Source organism: Ciconia boyciana, chromosome 1 (assembly GCF_034638445.1).
Source record: "Ciconia boyciana chromosome 1, ASM3463844v1, whole genome shotgun sequence".
Lineage (NCBI taxonomy): Eukaryota > Metazoa > Chordata > Aves > Ciconiiformes > Ciconiidae > Ciconia > Ciconia boyciana.
This window is the reverse complement of record NC_132934.1, coordinates 99,302,971-99,322,854: the sequence shown is the minus strand read 5'-3', so window position 1 is coordinate 99,322,854 and position 19,884 is coordinate 99,302,971. Positions and strand designations below refer to the sequence as shown.

The following is a 19,884-nucleotide window of genomic DNA, read 5'->3' as shown; positions in this document are numbered from 1 at the left end:
GAAGGTAATTTTCAGCACACTTACCGGAGCCCACTAAATGCCGTATCTCTGTGTGGTTGGAGGCCAATGCCTAAGCACCTGCAAACAGAGAAAATGCAACCCCAAACCACCACCTTGTCTTGTCAGAAGAAAAACTGAGGTGGAACAGAAGGAACATTACATAGGGGGTTTTTTTATCACTTGCGTTCAGTAAAGAAGCAGCAGACATGACAAAGTGGACTGAATCAAGTGAAGAAAGTTTCTATTAATAGCAATCCTCAGGTGTTTAAGACTATCCAAAAGTTTTACTCCGTATTTTTTGAGCCTCTTCCTGAAAATAGTATCCAACACACACAGAACTGTGCTAATCGTTGTGTTTGAATTGCACTGAGTTCTCTTAGTTCTTTAAATACTTGGTATCTGTTAGGATTCAGCTGAGGTCTGATTTGCATATGGCAAATAAGTTACTGAGTTACTGCAGATAGTGGAAATCAGTGCCATCTAGTGACATCTTTTTCTGCCATCTTCAAATGATATCTCATCTTGAATTAAATGCAAATGCTCCTCCCTCTCCTAGTTATGCAGTTTTAGATTAGGACTTTCATTCCTTTCTTTGGTAAATAGTTATTTTATATTTACTCAGTATTTACTATGCTTTGAAACATGTTTTTAAAGTAAAACTAGAATATTTTACTGTCTCAAATTCAGGGACTGATTTTCTTAAAAAATTAAAATATAAGTTACCATTTGGAGATCTAAAGGATCTCATTTATAACTTAGTAATATCACAAAAATAAAAAAGCTCCCAGGAATGTCTCAAGGAGGTAATAAAATTTTAACAAGAAAACACGAAAAATTCAGATTCTTTGCCATCTTCCAGCAGATTCTCAAAAAACCCCCACAACCCTACTCTTAAGCAGAAAGGAGATAAAGAAAATAATGAAGTGTCAGAAGTGATAGTAGAAGTCACATTTGCCAACACCTTTTTAAGAAAAGTGCTCCAAAAACATAGATGAGTGTCCAAGATATTTACTATTGAAAATACAAAGTAAAGAATCCTCACAAGCCACATACAGTATGCGGTACAGGAAATAGGTGCTCCTTCCTGCCACTCTGACCCACCTCACCTCTCCCGAACGGCTAATGTATGACAGTACCTGTCTTACAGTTGCGAATACTTCCACAAAGTTATCAACAAGGAATTATCCACCTAGAAAGCCAGTCTCCAATCTCAAGACACCATAGAGAACAGCTAAAACCTTATCTGACTAAAAAGCATCAGTCAGTAGCAAAGGACTCAGCCCAAAACAGTTCTTCTAATAAGAATACAGAGATTAAGTACCAACTACTAATATTGCATTCCTAGCATAAACTTTGGATAACTCAGCATGAACGCAAGCAGAAATTACACTGCCAGGAAACGCTTCCCTTAATGACCCATTTTACTATCTAAGCTAGCTATGGATTCAGCCACTAGATGTCTTCACTATACAGAAATGCAATCTGCGGTACTAGTATTTTGTCTCAAGTGGAAGCATGCTGTGTGTGCAGTTATACTCAAGGAGTTTTCTTTCATAAATATTTTCCATTTAGGCTGGATTGTAATTTTTGTAAGGCTATTTCAGTTTCTCACAAACATCAGTATGATTCTCCTAATCATCACATACTTAGCTAGACACTTCCAACCACAAAATTTTGGAAAGCTGTTCAATTATTTTCTCCAAAATATTACTTTGAAAAAATCCTGATAATTTAGATTTTTGTTAGAGCATAATATGCATATATTTTCTCTAGAAGGCTTGAAATATTTAGAATAGAATAGTTCAGTTGGAAGGCACCTACAACAATCATCTAGTTCAACTGCCTGACCGCAAGTCAGGGCATGTTAGGGGCATCGTCCAAATGCCTCTTAAACACTGACAGGCTTGGGACATCAACCACCTCTCTAGGAAGCCTGTTCCAGTGTTTGATCACCCTCTTGGTAAAGAAATGTTTCCTAATGTCAAGTCTAAACCTTCCCATTTTAACATAGGATTTCATAACTGCATTAATTTCTTCCCTGGTTTCTATTTGTGGTTGTTGTATTTGCATTCTAAGCAGAAGTGATAATTGCTATCTACAAAGTTCCTGTTCAACCTTAGTTTGGTTCTAACTATGAAGAAGCTCCACAATGACAGAATTTTTTGGGAAGGTTCAGCGTTTTAGAAATATTTAGGGGAAAAAGGTGTTGAGGACATGCTGAAAAAGAACCCACAAAATCCAAACCCAGATTACTTGGCCTTATGAGGATGCTAAGACTAAATAGCAGAAGCAATCATCTCTTATAGTGCAGATTATTGTAAATGAATCTAATGCAAATTAAGACTATTCAGACATGTTTCTGACATCTACCAGCTTGTGAATAGTGAATTTGTTCAGCTTCTTAATTTGTTAATGTTGAATTCGAGTAATACACAAGGACTGAACAAGTTTAAAATACTGTTGTGCATCCCTTCTCTCTGCTATATTGCTGCTTGTAAAATCAAAACCTCAGTTGCAGGAGCATCTTTCAAAAAAAAAATCTGCAGCTATGTTTGTTACACTGTAAGGGCAGGCAGCGAAGGGTGAAAGATGTTTTGCCTTGAATTGCAGAGGAGTTCTGAGATGATGTGAAAGGATCAAGCAGTTCACATTTCGACCACACCAAAAAAAAAAAGACAACTGCGTAACCCGTCAGATTTTTGCAGATATGTTGCTTTCCCGCCCCTATCTGCACTGTCTTGACAGAAGAACTAGAAAAGGGAATCAGCTCAGACATATGCCCTGGGTAAACCTAACAGGATGCCAGAGGCCATCTGAACTGCACGTTTTAAACCTGCGGGAACCTCTTCTCTCTACCATGCCCAGAGAATGAAGGGTCCTTCAGTCATGTTGATAAAAAGGCTCTTACTGTACATCCTTCTAGTAATGCTGGCTCAGAGCAACTATCAAGTTTACGGTAAGATGTGGTCTTATAATTGAACTTGTCTGTAGTTATTAAACATTGTGGGGGGAGAACAGAAACCAAAGCAGTGTGTAGTGTACCTTGGATATAATCTGTGCCTTGTTTTATTACCATATCAGAGGCTTCTAATTCGATTAAAGACGATGATGATGACAATAATTGAGAAATATTAGGTAACAGTCTAGACCAGAACCCTAGCACTTGGGGACCAAATACATCTTGCTTTGTGGCCAAAGGCTCTGCCTTCAAGGGGTTTGGCAGCATTCAAGCCTCTGCTTGAAATCCAGGAATCCTACTAGCTCTGAACTGGATCCAGAAAATTGTCTTTACCAGATAAGTCAGTGTACCTTCAATTATTTAGCTTAACTCCATCTAATTTTCATCCTGCTTTCAACTTTGAACCTCCACATTTTTTAACTAGAGAGGTTCTCCTAATTTGGACTGATGTGTGAACTACACTGTGCCCAGTATACTCCTAATATTTTTACCAGAGATCATTTTGTTTCAAGTTCTTCCCTGCTAATATCATACAGGAGACAAATTTTACTATTGAAAGGAAGGCAGTCATACAGAAAGGATAATAGCTACTGTAATGGATGCACTCAGCTACTGTTGATACATTTCAGATATATCAACTGATAAATTGATCAAAATAGCATTTGTTATAAGGCACCGCTAAAATTACACAAACAAATTGAATTGCCTATGTGAAGCCTAGTTGACATGCGTGACTAACTCTGCAAATCTATAGCATCTTTTGACACTTCTTGTTTTTATGAATAAAACACTTTATTAATACTAATAGGAAAGGTTAAACAAGCATTCAGAACATCTGCCTGGGAAGGGAAACCCAAACATTTAGCTTAAAAGACATGAATTACCAGGTCAGCTAGATGCAGCTGTTTCTTAATCAGGCTGTGATCTGAGCTCAGGGAGGCTACTGAACTGCTTTACATTTGATTGATTGACAAATGAATAAACTAACATGCTTCTGAAGGGGGTTTATCTAGAGCTGATAACCTCCTTCATACCCTAAACAGAAGTATCTTCTTTTCATGTAAGAGTTAACTACTGTTTCTATTCACTTCATTAAGTCTGACTGTGTTATCAGTCCCTCACACAATCACCTCTGCATCGTCCTGTATAGTTCATTAATACACAGACGAACCCTCCATACTCATCTGCCAGGTTCCTAGATACTGTTTTTAAAACAGAATGTAGTTTCTGCTATGCTGCTTAGAGCAGGTATCTTGTTTACACATAACTTATTTTACTAGGTTTCATTTTTTGATCTACATCAAAACTACTTGAGGTCCTCTGAGAACAATACTATGTCCTTCTATACACCTATATTACTACAAATAGCGGAATCATGTTTATAGGAGCATTACAGAGAGAAAAGTTTTACAAGTCAGTGTCTACAGAACCATGATGTAAATGTTTTTTTTAATGTATTTACATTTTAGCCATATGCTTTCCAAGCTTGTTTGGTTTTTATTTTGATTTGAAGTAAACTGAAAATTGAAGCCAACTTATTTAAGCTTTGTATGTTGCAAATCTATCCAAAGCTTCCCTTACTCCTAACAGAAACAAAGTCGACCACTCAGATTTCATATACAAAGTCAATAACCAGCAAATCTTTTCTAAATTAGGAAAGGAGAAGTAAGCTTGTTTCTGATAAGTCACAAACAGAAGGACCTTCTCCCCCTTCACCCCAGTCATTTTAGTCCAGTTAGACCCTGTCTCCTTGTAACACCAAAGAACAGGTTATTCCCATCCAGTCTCACAAAGAGTGCTTGTTGCTGTCTGGACAGCATACACAAAGCAAATGAAGCGTTTTATCCCAATGAAAATAAAACCCAGCAAACCTCCCCTCGCTCCAAGAAGCCCCAGCCAGTAACTAAGTACGTGCACACATGCTCACTAATGGTGGGCACGGTTCTCGGCTCAAATAACGCCTTGTAGTTAGACCTTCCTGTGGGACAGCCTGCACGTGCTAACGTTCAGCCAGACAGAAACGCTCCATCTTGAAGTTTCAGTCATCAAAATATAAAGGCATGTCTTCTGCACTTACACAGCTTTCATCAAGGAATAGTTAAAAAATGATGCAACTCCCATCAGCTACCTCAGCAAGCAGGTCAGCTTTACAAATACTACCATTGCCAGAAAAAAACCCCAGATAAACAACAAGAAACCCAGAAAATCCTTCATTGTACACCAAGTAAATAGAAAAAGTACATTACTGTATCTTTAAGATGACATGGGAAAAATTAAGTGAAAAGGTCTAAAATTAATTTCTCTTAGCAAAATGACATTCTTCAAAAAATCCAAATTGTGATATAAATAAGCAAAATGACTATAATACAATTGTACATCATTCCTTGAAAAGCCTTCTCTGAAGCTGGGAGAAGTCTGAAAAAGGCCTATCCAGGTATCATTAACTATGTCTTCTGAAGTGCTTCTCTTTCTAAATACACCTTACCTAAATTCAAGGAGGGAGCATATTTTTCCATGAGTTCTCCTTACAGCCTGTTTCCTTTTTCATTGTTAAAATTAACAAAGTAATGAAGATCTTGGTGTTAAATGTGAAACCCCAACAAATAATGCGCTTTCTGGTGTAGTTTTTGTGCTGTGGCCGTAATCAGAATCTTCCCAGAACATTGGACCCGAGTTAAAACCCTTACTGGTGCTTCACGGTGTTCACAGACAGACCCAAACGTAGGATTCAAAACTAACGGTACACATTTATTTTTCATGAATAATCGACATTTTATACCTCAGCCATTACCTGCCTCGGGGAATGATACATATGTCTTGTATTCTACCCCATCCCTTGTTCCTTTTTTTTTTTAAAGGGAGGAGAGAAGGAAAAACAAAGTAAAGAGAAATCCTTTTGAAAATAAATGCCTCAGAAATTTCAATTAATAAGTCTTAGTTTACTGGAGTTGTTCTGAGTTCTTAGATGACCAGGTGTGAATGACACCATTTATAATTCAAAGAGTAGAAGGCTCAATTTTTAGCTATTATTTTTCTACTAATAGGTTGAGTTAGGTAAATGGAAAGCCATCTCCATTAAACCTCTTTTGTTTGCTTAATGAGTCATGTCATGACTATGTTTTCTAGAACATAAGAATGCAAAAAAAAAATTAAAATTGTTTTTTATGAAAGAAAGTACTGTCATGGGTAGTTCCCTGTTGTACAAGTTATGGTATACATGCTTTCATTTGAAATCCTTATCCTGGCAGTACACTGTACAGAAGATTTTCCTTACCTGTGCACATCAATTCTTGGTGCAACAGAGCCTGGCTTGCCACAGCCTGTTCAGGAACACACTCAAGTGATCTACACTCAAGTGATCTAAAAGAAAAGGCACTTTTAGACAATCTGAATCTTACCGAGGACTATAAATTTGAAACAGATGTATAAAGCTTCCATATGTTACAGATTCTTTTACCCTTGTGAAAACTGCACATTCAGATATTCATTATGACCCCCCATATACGTGACACTGCAAACTTAAGACTCGGCATAAGACCTTGTAACTAGTTTCAGTTCTCAGGTCATAACAGTGTTAAAGAAAGGGTAATTAAATTTATCTCGGAAAGTGCTTGCACATATAGAATATAGCTGTCAGACAGTGTCCCTACCATTGACTTCTCATAAGCCACAGGAGGCAACAGATAGAAAAAAGTTAAGATACACTGTCACAGGAAAAGTACACCAAGCCATGTTTGTGCTCACTCATTAATTGAGGTTTATTTCATGTTTGTCTTTCTAATGACAACCAACAAACAGAAAAGGTTCTCTCTCATTATCAGGTGTGTTGATTTTTCCCCCCCTGTTAAAAAAAGACACCCTTCATTCTCTAGGATATTATGGTTTATATTGTTATTTAATCCTAAATCTTCACTGACACCTATTCCTGCCAAATGGCCTTTACAGGAAATCTGTGAAAGATAATTTTAAAGTTTGCCTTAAATATTTTATTCTATATTAAAAAGGTCCAAAATATTTTTGTTTTTAAAAAGATTTTCTCCACTGCTTTTTATGCACTTAAAGTTTCTTGCCAAGTGAGGTGTGATTTGGGAGAGAGGAAAGGTTAATTAGAGATTTCAGGGCATGTTCATTATTAATTCCCACACTTACTTAATTACTAGAGAAAAAAAGGTTGGATTACAGGAAAAGGCTTTCTCTAGCCCAGATTTTTAGTTATTGAAGTTCAAAATAATTCAAACTAAGAATTTCCCAAAGCCTGAGAAAAACATTTAACTCTTATTCACTCATCTCTTCTGATGATATAGTTCTAGAAGGTCCCCAAATCGATGACTCTAATAACATTTACCAAGGACTAGGTTTCTTCCTAATAAAAAGTTGAAAACCTAAAGCCCAAGTCATTCAGCTATCAGTCATTAACAAGTCACAGAAACACACAAAAGCAATTGTGATTATTTTTCATGCTCCAAGCATTGTAACAATTAAAAAAAATAATTAAAGGTAACCTGAAGTCCAATTGCTTTAAGCCTCTGAAATGAAGGCCCTTTTGCAGGCTCTGAGGACAGTCTACAAATTCTCATGCACGCTGAAAGGCAAGCAGTAGCTTGTATAGCTCCTGGTTAGGAAGTTCAAAAGATTGCTCTATTTGACTGACAGGAAAAAAAAAAAAATCACTGAATAAAAGCGGTGTTTACCTAGGACCCACAGGCTTCTTCCAAGGGATCCACACGTTATAACTAAGAAAATTAAATCAATTTTCAGTAAGCTAAATTTCTCCCACCACATCTACAGCTACACTGGAAGAAAGAAACTGGGGGGGGGGTGGGTGGGAAAGCACTATAAACTGGAGGAAATGGAAGCCCAAGTGAAACCCAGTAACCTCAACCCCCACTTTTTTTTTAAGGGAAAAGAAGAAGAGGATTTATACCCTAGGGTTAATTGACAGCAGGCTGCCAAACACTTTCACCTGCATCAGCAGCTAGAAATGAAGGCCAGCAGGTGTGTGTAGACCGGTGTCACGCAAGCTTCTACCCGAAAGCGCCTCTGAGGGTCAGTGGGACAGGAGGGCTCTGCTGCTCAGAAATTGTGGGCAGGCAGTGACACTATTGGGCTGGGCAGCAAGTGCACTACAAGTTTTCCCACGTGCGATTCCCAAAGCTCAGTGGCATATTCCATAGGTAACCTTTTGGAGAAAGCAAGGGTGTCGGAGTCAGGCCCGCTCGATGGCAGGGAATTTTGCTCTGGAAACATAATTTAACCAGACCTGATTGTATTGGAATTATACTAGTAAGTGAATGATCACCACCAAAAGGGAATGATCACCACCAGAAGATGAAGGAGCAAAACTGTGGCACATGTTGGCATAGGCACTTGGGAAAAAAGGAAAAACACTATTCAAGCTCACCTGACTGAGAGACATACTAGCACATTTTATTTGAACTCTTAAAAATACACTATATGAGCAAAAGTAATACAAGTAATATCAATGCCACTGGAACTTTTTTTTAAAAAAACCAAATTGTAACCAAGTAAATCCTTTGTTAGCAGTGGAATAGCTCCTTATGACTTAATTGGTAGCAGTGTGGGAAGTTGTATGGAGAGAAGTTTCTTGTTGTGATATCAGTGCAAGCATATAACACTTGAACTGCTTATAACTTTCACCTACAGAGCAAGGGCTGCACAAAAACTACTCCAGAAGTATATCCAGACCTCAGTAAGGCTTCTGCTCAGGAAATTTATATATTCCTGCTCAGGATGTGGCTGCAGGGTAATTCAAAACTTTCTGTGCACCCAGTATCACCCCTGTTTCCTCTCTCTGGGAGGTTCTGCCACTGAGTGTTACTCTAGGTTACACTGACCAGTGCAAGACAATAATTTCTTTAGAGCAATATTTAATATTGATAAGAAATTTTCCTTTCCGACTACCTACACAACTCATGTTCATCTGAATTCATGAGGATTGGTAACCCTGTCCCAAGTGAATGCTGTTGGATGTACAAAATTTGCTCAGTGCTGATCAGGTGATTCTTCCAAAAGTGACAGTGGGCAGTGATGTATACTTTGTTGTAAAAGCACCAGATGATTCAAAATCAAGGAAAACATGACATCCCTGCACTGGAAAAAGATAAGAATGAAAGAGGTACAACAATTCCTGCCCCTCTCCCTGGTTAATAATCATGCTGAATGAGGGAGTGTCACTGAAATCTCTTTTAAAACTTTGAGAGGAATTGGACTTTTTGGACCTTCTAGAAAAGTTTTGGGTTTTGTTTTGGGTTTGTTGTTGTTTTGTTTTGGTTTTCTTCCAAAAGAGAATTTGAAAAAGATAAAACTATATGATAAAATAATTAGATGAAGGACATCAGAAAATATCTGTTCTGCAGGGACCTGCACATCCTTCTGGAAACACCTGTTACATAGGATTATGTCAGAAAGAAGGCTGCTATCAGGGTACAATCTGAGCTGTACAGATACCTCCTGAAGCATTATCTTCCATGGCAATCATTGCTCAAAAAATTGAAACCTCTGCTTTCTAATTTGAGCTTTTGGTTTCCATTTTCAGACTATTGATAACCATGTGCTGCTACTGTGGTATGACCAAAGTAGATATGACCTACTTGTCTGAAACCAAATCATGCTTTCTTTCAATCAGAGATGGAAAAGTCTCAGTGAAAGATAAGTGATTCTGCTTCATAACTAAAATATGTAATTCAGAATGATCCTATTCAGGGGAGCAGAAAAGGGACTAGATGACTGGGCAGGGCATGCTGAACTAACACCTAAACGCTACCTTGTGAACATGGCCAGGCTTTACATGCTAGAGCTGTTGTTGCAATATATTTACTACATCATATACATTGCAATAAAAAAATATCTTATGTATATTTAGTATATTAAATACTTCCTTTAATTATTTTATTCACATTAAATATCATACAATATGTTAAATGTTGTATTAAATGTATTAAATATATTACTATTGCTACTGCATCCAGATGGATGGTCTGGGAGAATATCTCTTCCTGTACACCACGTATTTATTTATAATCAGGAGCTACTATTGAGTCAATGCTGTGCCAGAAAGTGGATCATAAGCATAACTTGTATATCAGTGGAGACGACATAAGAAATGCCATACTGCCTAAGGCCAGTGCTCTGTCTCTGGAGGCAGCAAGAAGAAAGGCTGTTCAGGCAGAGCACATGAGCACGGCCACTTTCTGTGGTCCATTGCCCTCCTGTCCCCCCCGCAATGGAACAGTTGCACTGGGGACATCAGCAGGTACATCTTTCCCAAGTCCTTTCAGTATCCATTTATGGACCCAATGTCCATGAACTTGTCTACATGACCACATACACTCACAGGTTAGAAGGTAAATTCAGCTATATTATCCTGACAGATGTCAGTGTAGGCTAGTCCTCAGGGCCACCAGTGATTCAAACTCTACAAGCTTCCACAGAAACCAGTTCCAGTATTAGTGTTTTCACAGTTAGGAAGTTTTTTGAACTAGGTAATCAACCTTCCTTACTTCACTTTTAGCCCATTATTTCTCCCCATACCTAACGGAATGTCCTGGTTTTGTCTGAGATAGAGTTAATTTTCTTCCTAGTAGCTGGTATAGTGCTGTGGTTTGGATTTAGGATGAGAATAATGTTGATAACACACTGATGGTTTAGTTGCTGCTGAGCAGTGCTTACACTGGTCAAGGACTTTCCAGCTTCCCACACTCTGCCAGGTGCACAAGAAGCTGGGAGGGGGCACAGCCAGGACAGTTGATCCGAACTGGCCAAAGGGCTATTCCATACCATATGACGCCATGCTCAGTATAGAAACTGGGGGGAGTTGGCTGTGGGGCAGCGATCACTGCTCGGGGACTGGCTGGGCGTCGGTCGGCCGGTGGTGAGCAGTTGTATCACTTGTTTTCCCCTGCATTTTGTTCCTCTCTCTCTCTCTCGTTGGTTTCCTTCTCATTACAATTTATTATTATTTTGTTGTTGTTGTTCCAATTATGAAACTGTTCTTATCTCAACCCACAAGTTTTCTTACTTTTGCTCTTCCGATTCTCTCCTCCATCCCACCAGCGGGGGGGAGGGTGAGCGAGCGGCTGCGTGGTACTTAATTGCCGACTGGGGCTAAACCACAACACAGAAACATGAAAAAACAGATTATTTCGTTCTTCTTTTATGTCTTTACATGTTTTTATTATGTCCTTTCCTCTCATTGCTTTTCTTTAAGTGAAACAACCCCAAGAATTTCAAGCTTTCCTTTATGGCCTTCTTATCATGTTCATGGTGTTTGCTGTCTGCTTTCCAACTTGGAGAGACTCCAAGCATCGCCCCTCTTCTTTCTTGAAGAGCAGTGCAAAAGACTGGACAAGACCTAGGTACACTTACCAGTCCTTAGCAGAACACAAAGGTTATCGCATGTCCCCTGTATATCTTCTTGAACTAAGCCTGCCGTTTTACAAATAATTTCTCTAATTTATCTGGTAAATCTAATTTACTGCTGGTAATCTATTGATAGCTTTCTCTCTCCACTAACTAGTGAAGTAATACTTTCTTAGTTTTACAATCAATATACATACCTTTAATGTGTTTTCCTAAGCGCATCTCATTCTCTGCCATGACTTTCCCAATGTTGCTCAGTTCTTTTATGCCCCTCCTTAATAACCTGATCTTCTTTATGCTTTTGGAGGCTTCCTTCTTGTCTCAGTGAAAAGCTTGCTCATGATTTAGCCAAGATAGTCTTGTACTGCACTGCTGTAGTGTAGATGCTTAGTGCTTGTACTCTCATCATTTACTGGATGGATCACCAGCTCTGTTTATGTCGTTCTCCTTTGTATTTACATCTGACAAGTTCTTATCTCCCAGGTCTCCAAACTTACTAAAGCTTTCTTTGCCAAACCCAACTATTTTTATTCTGCTGCTCTCCTTCCTTCTCTTCTTAGGGATATTGAATGAATTAAGGCTTCTAGTTCCCCTTGTTTTTCATCCAGACTTTTTTCATTAGTAAAAAGACATTGTTTGTACCCAGAGCTATTGTCCTCCTTGTTAATTTTCTCATCTCCACTCAAATTACCTGAATTTCCTTCACTTGCCCCTTCCGCAAGGAGCAATTTTAAAGTCCTTGTCCAAGTTGCTTACCTGCGTGCTTTTGCCACTCACCCCACTTCAATCCTCATTTAAAGCCACCTTGACTAAGGGAAGGTTGGTATACAAGGATTATTTCAGATTTGGACCCCTCGAAGCAGAAAATTCACAGGATGCCAAGTCCTGTGAGCAGATTAGTTTGTCTATTGCACATGACAGAGATATATCAGAGACCACAATTTCTTGCAGTGGCTGCAAATAACAGCCTTAGAGTGAATAGCCTCTTCCTCATTATCAAGCAAGATCATGCACATTTGATAGGGTAAAATGAGAACAATATTAAAGATTTAGGTTTAGAAGCAGATGAGTGCCACCTAATTTTTAGACACCCATTCCCAAAGTCACCTTAAAGAGAGTAAACCGAAAAATCAAGAGCAGCAAAGCATTAGCTCTGCCATAATGAAGGCTATGAACACACTTATGCTTAAAACTCATTATTACTGAGTGCTCTACAATTTATTTATGGTGTGGAGTAGTCTGAGATTTGTAGAGAAAAGGCTTGCAAACTTGAGGCTATAAATGAAAACTGTTAATCTGGCCATGCCAAACTCTTGAATATACTCCTGAGGTATTCACAAGGATTGCTATATCACCTGCATAAGAAATCCTGGCTGATGGTGAAGGTGAGGCGTTCGGTGTTGCAGTTATGTGCATTGGCTGCCCGGGGTCTCAGAGGCTCTGTCCCTTGAAACAGCACTGGCTGCTGACAGATAGATCCTTCCCCTCTCCGCACTACTCTTTCCTCCCCTATACATTTCTCCTCCCTACAAAACTTGCCTTCAACATACTTTGCCATTTTTTCTACTCGCCTCTATCAACCAGAAGATATAGACATACTTAAAATGTCTTTCTCCGGACTTGTGAGCAATTACTTTCTTCAGTGCACAAGCACCGTACTGTAAGACAGGGTAGGGAAGTAGGGAGCATGTGGGTATCACATATTTTTTGTTACTTTGATCTAGCCAGAGAAATAAAGCACCACAAGAAACATGAATCTTTAATAAATGGTCAGGACATTCAATACCAAGACCCAGAGTTAAGGTGACATACCATAGCTTGAACACTGAGTTTATCAAAACATAACAAAAATTAAAAAATAGAGATAAGGTATATTTGCATTAAATGTAACTCTTTTCAATATTACAATTATAAAAAACTCTACCAAAGAAAAGCCCTTACTTCTGCAAGTTAACAAGAATTGTGAAGTAAACAATAATCTGAAGTAAATCTAAAAGTAACAGAAAAGGTCTGTGAGAAGGACGACGCAGGAAAACTTGCTATGTATATTTTATGTATTTTCTTTCTAAACTGTTAAATATCTAACTTGACTGAGATATAGAAAAAGGGAAAAATTCATACCAGAGGGAGAAAATGCATTTTAACAGTCCTTCTAAAAACGAAAGAACTGATAGTCTTGATGTTATCTGCTATCACTGTCCCATATAGAGATCAGATCTGCTGCAAGTAGACCAGGGAAGTCTCGAGTAATGAGAGAGAAAAGAAGCTGTGATGAGTGTTATGGGTAGTATATAGCAGACCCCCACCACCATGATTTTTGTTGTGCTTTTCTTCTCTTCCAGGATCTGATGCCACCAATTGTGCAGTTGAAATTCAAGTTAAAAGACACTCCCGGTACAAAATCAGTGTTGGAAACTCTTTGATTATATACTGTCCCGTTCGTTACTGCGAGAAAAAGCCAGTCATGCAATGGTGCAAGATAGAGACGGCTACATGTGTGCAGCTGAAGGAGGGCAAGGCAGAATGGAAGGCCAACGTGTTTACTCTGGAGGTTTTCTCAGTTCATCAGAATGATAGCGGACTTTATCGTTGTCGAGCAATAGTGGAAAACTTTTCCAGTGAGAGCCATGGAATAGAGGTTATTGTTGAAGGTGAGGCCCCTGTGTTATGAAAGAGCCCTTTTAAACAAAAGGATGCCACATACAGAAAAGCTCATGCAGGCTGGACGATGGCTTCTCCCAACATGTTTGACTGGTAGGACAGTTGTGCTGGTACTTACCATCTTCTTCATGCTTGTATCCTGCCTCTTGGTAGGATAGAAACAAAAGGAAAGAACAAAATAAAGAAATAACAGGAGGACCTGGAAGAGAAAAGCAAAGCTGCCAACACCAAACAGCCATTAGTGGACTATTTGAGAATAAAAAAGTATCATTGGAACAAAAAAAGATTGTGGGAGGACAGCCTGCTTATACTTCACATGGACTAGACAGGATGCAAATGGTCGTGTAATAGCAGTCGATGAGGCCACACAACAGTAAAGAGGAAAAAGCAATTCAAGAGTCTTGTTGAGAATGATCTCTCTTGCAACAAACAGAGAGAAAGTATAATTTTTTACCCCAAGAAGTTCAAGAGCAGGAAAGATTATAATAGCTTTAAATGATCTTAAGGGCAAGTGAGGCCTTCACATTGACTTAGGCAGTTGGGATGCTAAGTCCAGATTATGATGAGCCACATCTGCCCTCCTCAATGTTGCTCTGCAGCTAGAAAGCGATCTGTGTGGCCGTAGTGTCCTACTGACCCCAGGCAGCTGAGTTGTAGCATTGTTCTGTTGCCAGTTCCTCTCCTGGTAAGTTAATGAACTTTAAAACCTTGTTTATTGCCACACAAAATGCTGCAGCAGAGGGAGCAACATCAAAATTCATGGCTGTAATGTGCTAGCAGACACAGTATATGTCCAGCTCACGATGCAAGTTTCCTTTGAAATATGCTCTGCCGATCTATTTATTTGAATGCCAAAGAGGTCTGAAAGAGAATTACTCTGTTGGCAGTGGGAGACCAACACATCATTCCCCCTCCCTCCAAAACACCCTACCCTTTGCTTGTTGCATTTTGTTCCCTTTTCCATCAGCAGATTGAAGGGGAGCCTTGTGAAAAATTCAGTATGCTGTGCAGAGAACACAGCTGCAGTGCAAAATGTCAGGTTGCTGTTTCATTTCCCCGTCTTACTTTTCTCTTTCAGAAAAGTCTGCAAACATTATCACAATTTCACCAGAAAGTAAGTTATGATTCTTATTTCCTCTTTAAGAGAAAGGAACTAATCTGTATTGCTATGAATTTCTGGTTAAAGTGTTTTGTGCAGTCAAGACAAATTTAAACTCATTGCTAAACTACAACTGCTTTCTTCCCACTTGAACAAAATAAAGTCTCTCCAGGGTCACACTTTTCAAGGCCAGGACTGTCCAGTGTTCAGCATAAAAGGCACAAAGCCAATCAAATTACTTCCTGGCAGTATACTCTACACTTCTGACATGCTCTTTAATATCCCAGTGATACGTGGCTTATACTTACAAAGTGTTAGGAATCATGCTATAACATCACTTTAACGTAGCCTGAAGTATGGTTTTTACTCACGGTTGGTTATTGTTCACAATTACAACTGCAAAAATATATTGGAAGTTCAGAGCAGTGCTCTAATTCTGACCCTTTCTTTGCTTCTGCCAGCCTTCTGCCATGCATCATTCATCAATTACACTTTCCCGTGCACTTTTCCTTCCAGTATCTTCATATGTCATAGAACACCCATGGAGATAAGGGTATTTCATGACATGCTGTACCAAGTTACAGAATGTTTAGATATATTAAGAAGCCAGTTGCATCAGAAAGACCTAATGCTAAAAAATAAAAAAAAAGCCAGTCAAATATTTATCTACGCTAATACATGTTAATGCAATTTTAGATACCACTAGCATCTCAGAAGGGTCCCAAGAATCTGGAAACCCCAAGATATTGCACATTATTTATGCTTCAGCATCCGTGGGTCTATGTTGTCCATTCATCATCGTATGCCTGTTTTGGTCTCTAAGGAGGTACCATGGTAAGTAGTTTTACCATCTAACCTTTGCCTAGTATGCATTTGATTCCACTCCTTTTCACAGCTTCACAGAAGTTGTATTCAAAGCTCTATGAAAAAACCCAACTGATTGCTGAGATGTCCTTGTCAAGTGCACCAGTTAGGATACTGAATCTTTAAGAATTTAATTTGCCCCATGTGTTGTTCCTTTCCAGAGACAGAGGGATGGAAGTAAAGTAAGAACAAATAAAAATCTCAGGCTTTATAATAGTTGGAAATTTTTCTCCTGTTTTGCAAATAACTAAGTTAGAACTAAATTGGAGTTTTAGCCATGCAAATGCAGTCAAGCTCTATCCAGTTACATTTTATATTCCTAGTTTTCCCTCTAAATTATCAAATAATTACAGTATTAGTCTCTCCTGCGTTACAGGAACTCTTACACAGCTGCCGTGTCCTGTATCAAGAATGGAACTTGGAGTCCCCCATATCTTAATTTAAATGATCTTGCAGTTGTCTATTATAATCCCATAGATTTTTTCTTATTTTAGGAAAATGAAATCATTTCATCTTCCAATAAAATTTAACATGTTTGCTCATAGGATGGCTTTAGGATTTTCCGTGCTTTTTTCTTTCCACCCAGTTCACTGAACACAGAGAAAACTGGCCACAAGTACACTAGGAATTTTTCTGCTCCTGTTCAGAGGAGTTCTGTGGAACGCAGAAACTCACTCTATAAATATATCATTCTGTGTTGGTTAGCTTTTGTCAGAATAGCTATTCCCAAATCCAGTTTGGGAATAGATTTTTATTCTTTGAGGTCCACTCAACAAGGCAAGGGCTCCTATAGTAATTAATATTCCCTCCAGAAGCAGAAAGGCACCTTCTCCATGCTGATTTATTGAAACATCTTCTTTTTTTTCTTTTTCCCAGCAAAGCAAAAGAGAACTGCATTAACCCAACAGAGACAAAAGAGCCTGGTATGTTTAAATTTTTCCATCATCAAAATCTGACCACATCCTGCATAGCCACATACCGAGAACAAATCTTTGTGTAGTAAAAAAAGTGGCGTAGGATCAGAGACAGATTTAGTGACCCTCTTGGTGCCTGGACAGCATGGCTTCCCTGGTGTGAGATATCACCATGGCTGAGCTGAGGGAAGGAACTAAGGGTCTTAGCCACAAAGGTACTTCAGGCATCTAAATTCCTGTTAAAATGTATTAATTTGTAAGTACCATTCCAGTAAGAGTTTAGGCACCTAAAGCACCTCTGTTGATCTGGTTCAGACTGTCTGTGTAAGACAAAAAATGACCTACAGAGCAAGGAAAATGATTGAGAAGAAAGACTTTCATATGTGGCTAGCATGAATTCACACAGGTCTTGCAACCAGTTCCAGAGAAATTAGGTGGGCAGAAGGCAGAACGCAAAAGATATGACCAGAGCTGACAGCTATCAACCACAGGGGTAGTGCTGGCGGGGATCAAAGGGCACCAAACAGGTTGCAGAGCTCCCAAAGGGCAACTTAGAGGAAAGAAAATTAAAAGCAGTATATTCTAAGTGGCTAGAAAAATGGATGTCAAAAGAGGACTTCATTAGAGAGAGATGAATTTATAGAGGAATTTGCAGATTTTGGAGAAGGAGAAAGATTTATTTGGAAAATAGTAAGACAAAGAGGGTAAGAAGCAAGAGATCAGGAAATGGGAGAACAAAGGCAGTGAGGAAAAGGTAGTCTGGAGTTTGGAGGTGAAAATAAGAAAGATTTCATAAACTGAGAAGGGAAAGCCTTGAATGAGTGGCATAGAAGAGCTCTCAGAAAATGATAAATCCGTTTTGCCTTAAGTTGGCATCTTGCAAGAAAAGACATGAGAGTTTGGGAGGGGAAATGGAGAAAAGCAGGAGATACAAGAATGGTTTCTAATTTTATTTCAAAGATCAGTATCAACTCCAGTGACCAATTCACCTGTGCTCAAAAGCAGTTTTAAGGGGATAAAGCAACTTGAACAAAATCTTACAGGCCTCTTATTTAGCAGGAGCACAGGCAACAACCAGATATGCACAGAGCTGTACCCTGTTCTGTTTTGTGCAGGTCAGAAGTCCAGCAGCTGCTCCATCCCACACTGCTGGGACAGCTCCAGCTTCAGAAGAAAGTTCCTCACTTTACTATTGCTCCATGGCTAGCCCACTGCAGGCCTTGCACGGCAACACAATTTATGACAACAGTGTCCCTCCCTGGAACGCTCCGAGGACAGCACCTAATGCACCTCGCGATGATCCTGTTATTCCTTCCGTCCCAGTTTTACTTGAAAGCCCAGATGGCCTCACATATGCTGCACTAAATCATTCTGCTTCTGCAGAGAGATGCCAGAGAAGGGAACTAACTGTAGAAAATGAATTTACCGAATATGCCTCCATTAATGTAAATAAATAAATGTGGCAAGGACTTCTCCAGACAACCATTTTGCATGCAGTCCCAGTTTTAGCTTCCCTCCAGGATGTTGTTCCTTTCTCTTTTGGGAAAACTTCCCTTTTGTTAAGAAGAACCTATGGATGCTCCTTTGTAACACCAGAATTCAAAACACAGCCTGTGTCAATGGGTGGGTATTTGCACTGTGTGTTTGTCTCTTACATGGGGGAATAAAAACAAACAGTCAGCTTTCTTATTTTTCCTTTTTTCAGGATTCTGCTTCTAGCCTGACTTTGATTTGGTTACGGTTTGAATGTAGACAAAGGGGAGAAGGGGAAGGTTTTCCTAGGATAGAAACATGTAAAATGAATCTGTGAGGAAGATGATACTGAGTCAAATTAATTTCTCCCCTGTAAAAGCTAAGAATGTTTGTGTGAGAATTTTCCTCTGAGTTTCTAAGAACATCCTTCCAAGGATTCAGTTTTTCATTCCAGTTTATCTCCTTGCTGAGTTCTTTGAACACCATGAATGTCTAAAGCTATTATTAACCAAAATCAAGTGAATACTTGTGTGTGTGTGTGTGTGTGTTTTGTGGAAGACAGGGAAGGAGGAGAGGGTTGTTTTCCTTTTACAAAGAATTCTCACAAGTACTGTGTGAGAAAATATTGAAATATAGCACACTGTTTTTCTCTTGGTGGGATGATTGGTTAGCTAAGTTACTGTATATTGCTTTTGTCCATGATGAATCAATGGAAATAACAAATGATGAGCAGTGACTGAACCCAGTCGAAATAAATTTTTATTCACAAATAACTGTGTATAACTTTGTCATGCTAAGTTTTCCTCCCAACGCTGGCATAAAAAAGTGATTATGCTTCACGCTCAGGTTTGCAGGAAAGAAGATAAAAGGATGTAAAGACCAAAGTGCCATTTGAAGTTTGAAAAGAACGCTCACGCCCTTCTTCTGCACCACTTACTCAGCTCTAGCTTGGATACCATGCATCTGCTCTTGCAAAATAATGCTCTTAAAAATTACTCTTAGCGATATTTGCACCAGAGGTTTACAGCAGCAAGCTGTAGTAAAGCCTGAGTAAAGCCTCTCTGCTCTCTCTTGGTTAAAAATTTGCACCACAGTTGAAAAGGAAGGATGTACTAGGTCTCAGGCTGCACGTAACACACCGGATGATTTGCACTCAAGTTAATGGAAGAAAGTAAGGCTCTTCTATCTTCATGTTTCATCTTGGTATCATTCCAGCTAACACCAAAGCTGTTAAGCACCTACGCATTCACCGTGCTATTTTGGCAAGCTAGGTGGTTTATTATGCTTATGGTACACTTGTTCTCTGCCTCCCCCCTACCCCTTTGAACTCAGTCATGGTATCTGTGTGGAGAAATATCCATGGTAATTGTTTCTGCACTAAGTTGTTAGTTTAGGCCATTAGATATGTTGATATTTTGTTTTCTTTTTTAAATACATAAATTATCAATCCAGTAAATCATTGATAATTCTCATTTAAAAAAAGTAGTAGAAAAAAATATTCCAGAAAAATTCAGTTTTCTACTTTTGTTTAGTGG

General features: G+C 38.9%; 1 protein-coding gene across 4 annotated transcripts in view; it reads left to right on the top strand.

Moving 5' to 3' along the window:
- CGGBP1 (CGG triplet repeat binding protein 1) overlaps positions 1 to 19,091 on the top strand; it is a 29,725-nt gene extending 10,634 nt beyond the window's left edge. Inside the window, exons 3-8 of one of the 4 annotated variants that reach the window (XM_072885035.1) lie at positions 7,860 to 7,954; positions 13,681 to 13,989; positions 15,078 to 15,113; positions 15,795 to 15,932; positions 16,839 to 16,885; positions 17,992 to 19,091. In XM_072885035.1, the coding sequence (XP_072741136.1) occupies positions 13,803 to 13,989; positions 15,078 to 15,113; positions 15,795 to 15,932; positions 16,839 to 16,885; positions 17,992 to 18,333 (750 nt within the window). In that variant the 5' untranslated portion in view covers positions 7,860 to 7,954; positions 13,681 to 13,802 and the 3' untranslated portion in view covers positions 18,334 to 19,091. Of the gene's footprint in view, positions 1 to 2,610; positions 2,957 to 7,859; positions 7,955 to 13,680; positions 13,990 to 15,077; positions 15,114 to 15,794; positions 15,933 to 16,838; positions 16,886 to 17,991 lie in introns of all 4 variants that reach the window. The other 3 variants (XM_072885010.1, XM_072885018.1, XM_072885026.1) reach the window with 3 other exon arrangements.
- The last annotated feature ends 793 nt before the right edge of the window (positions 19,092 to 19,884 follow it).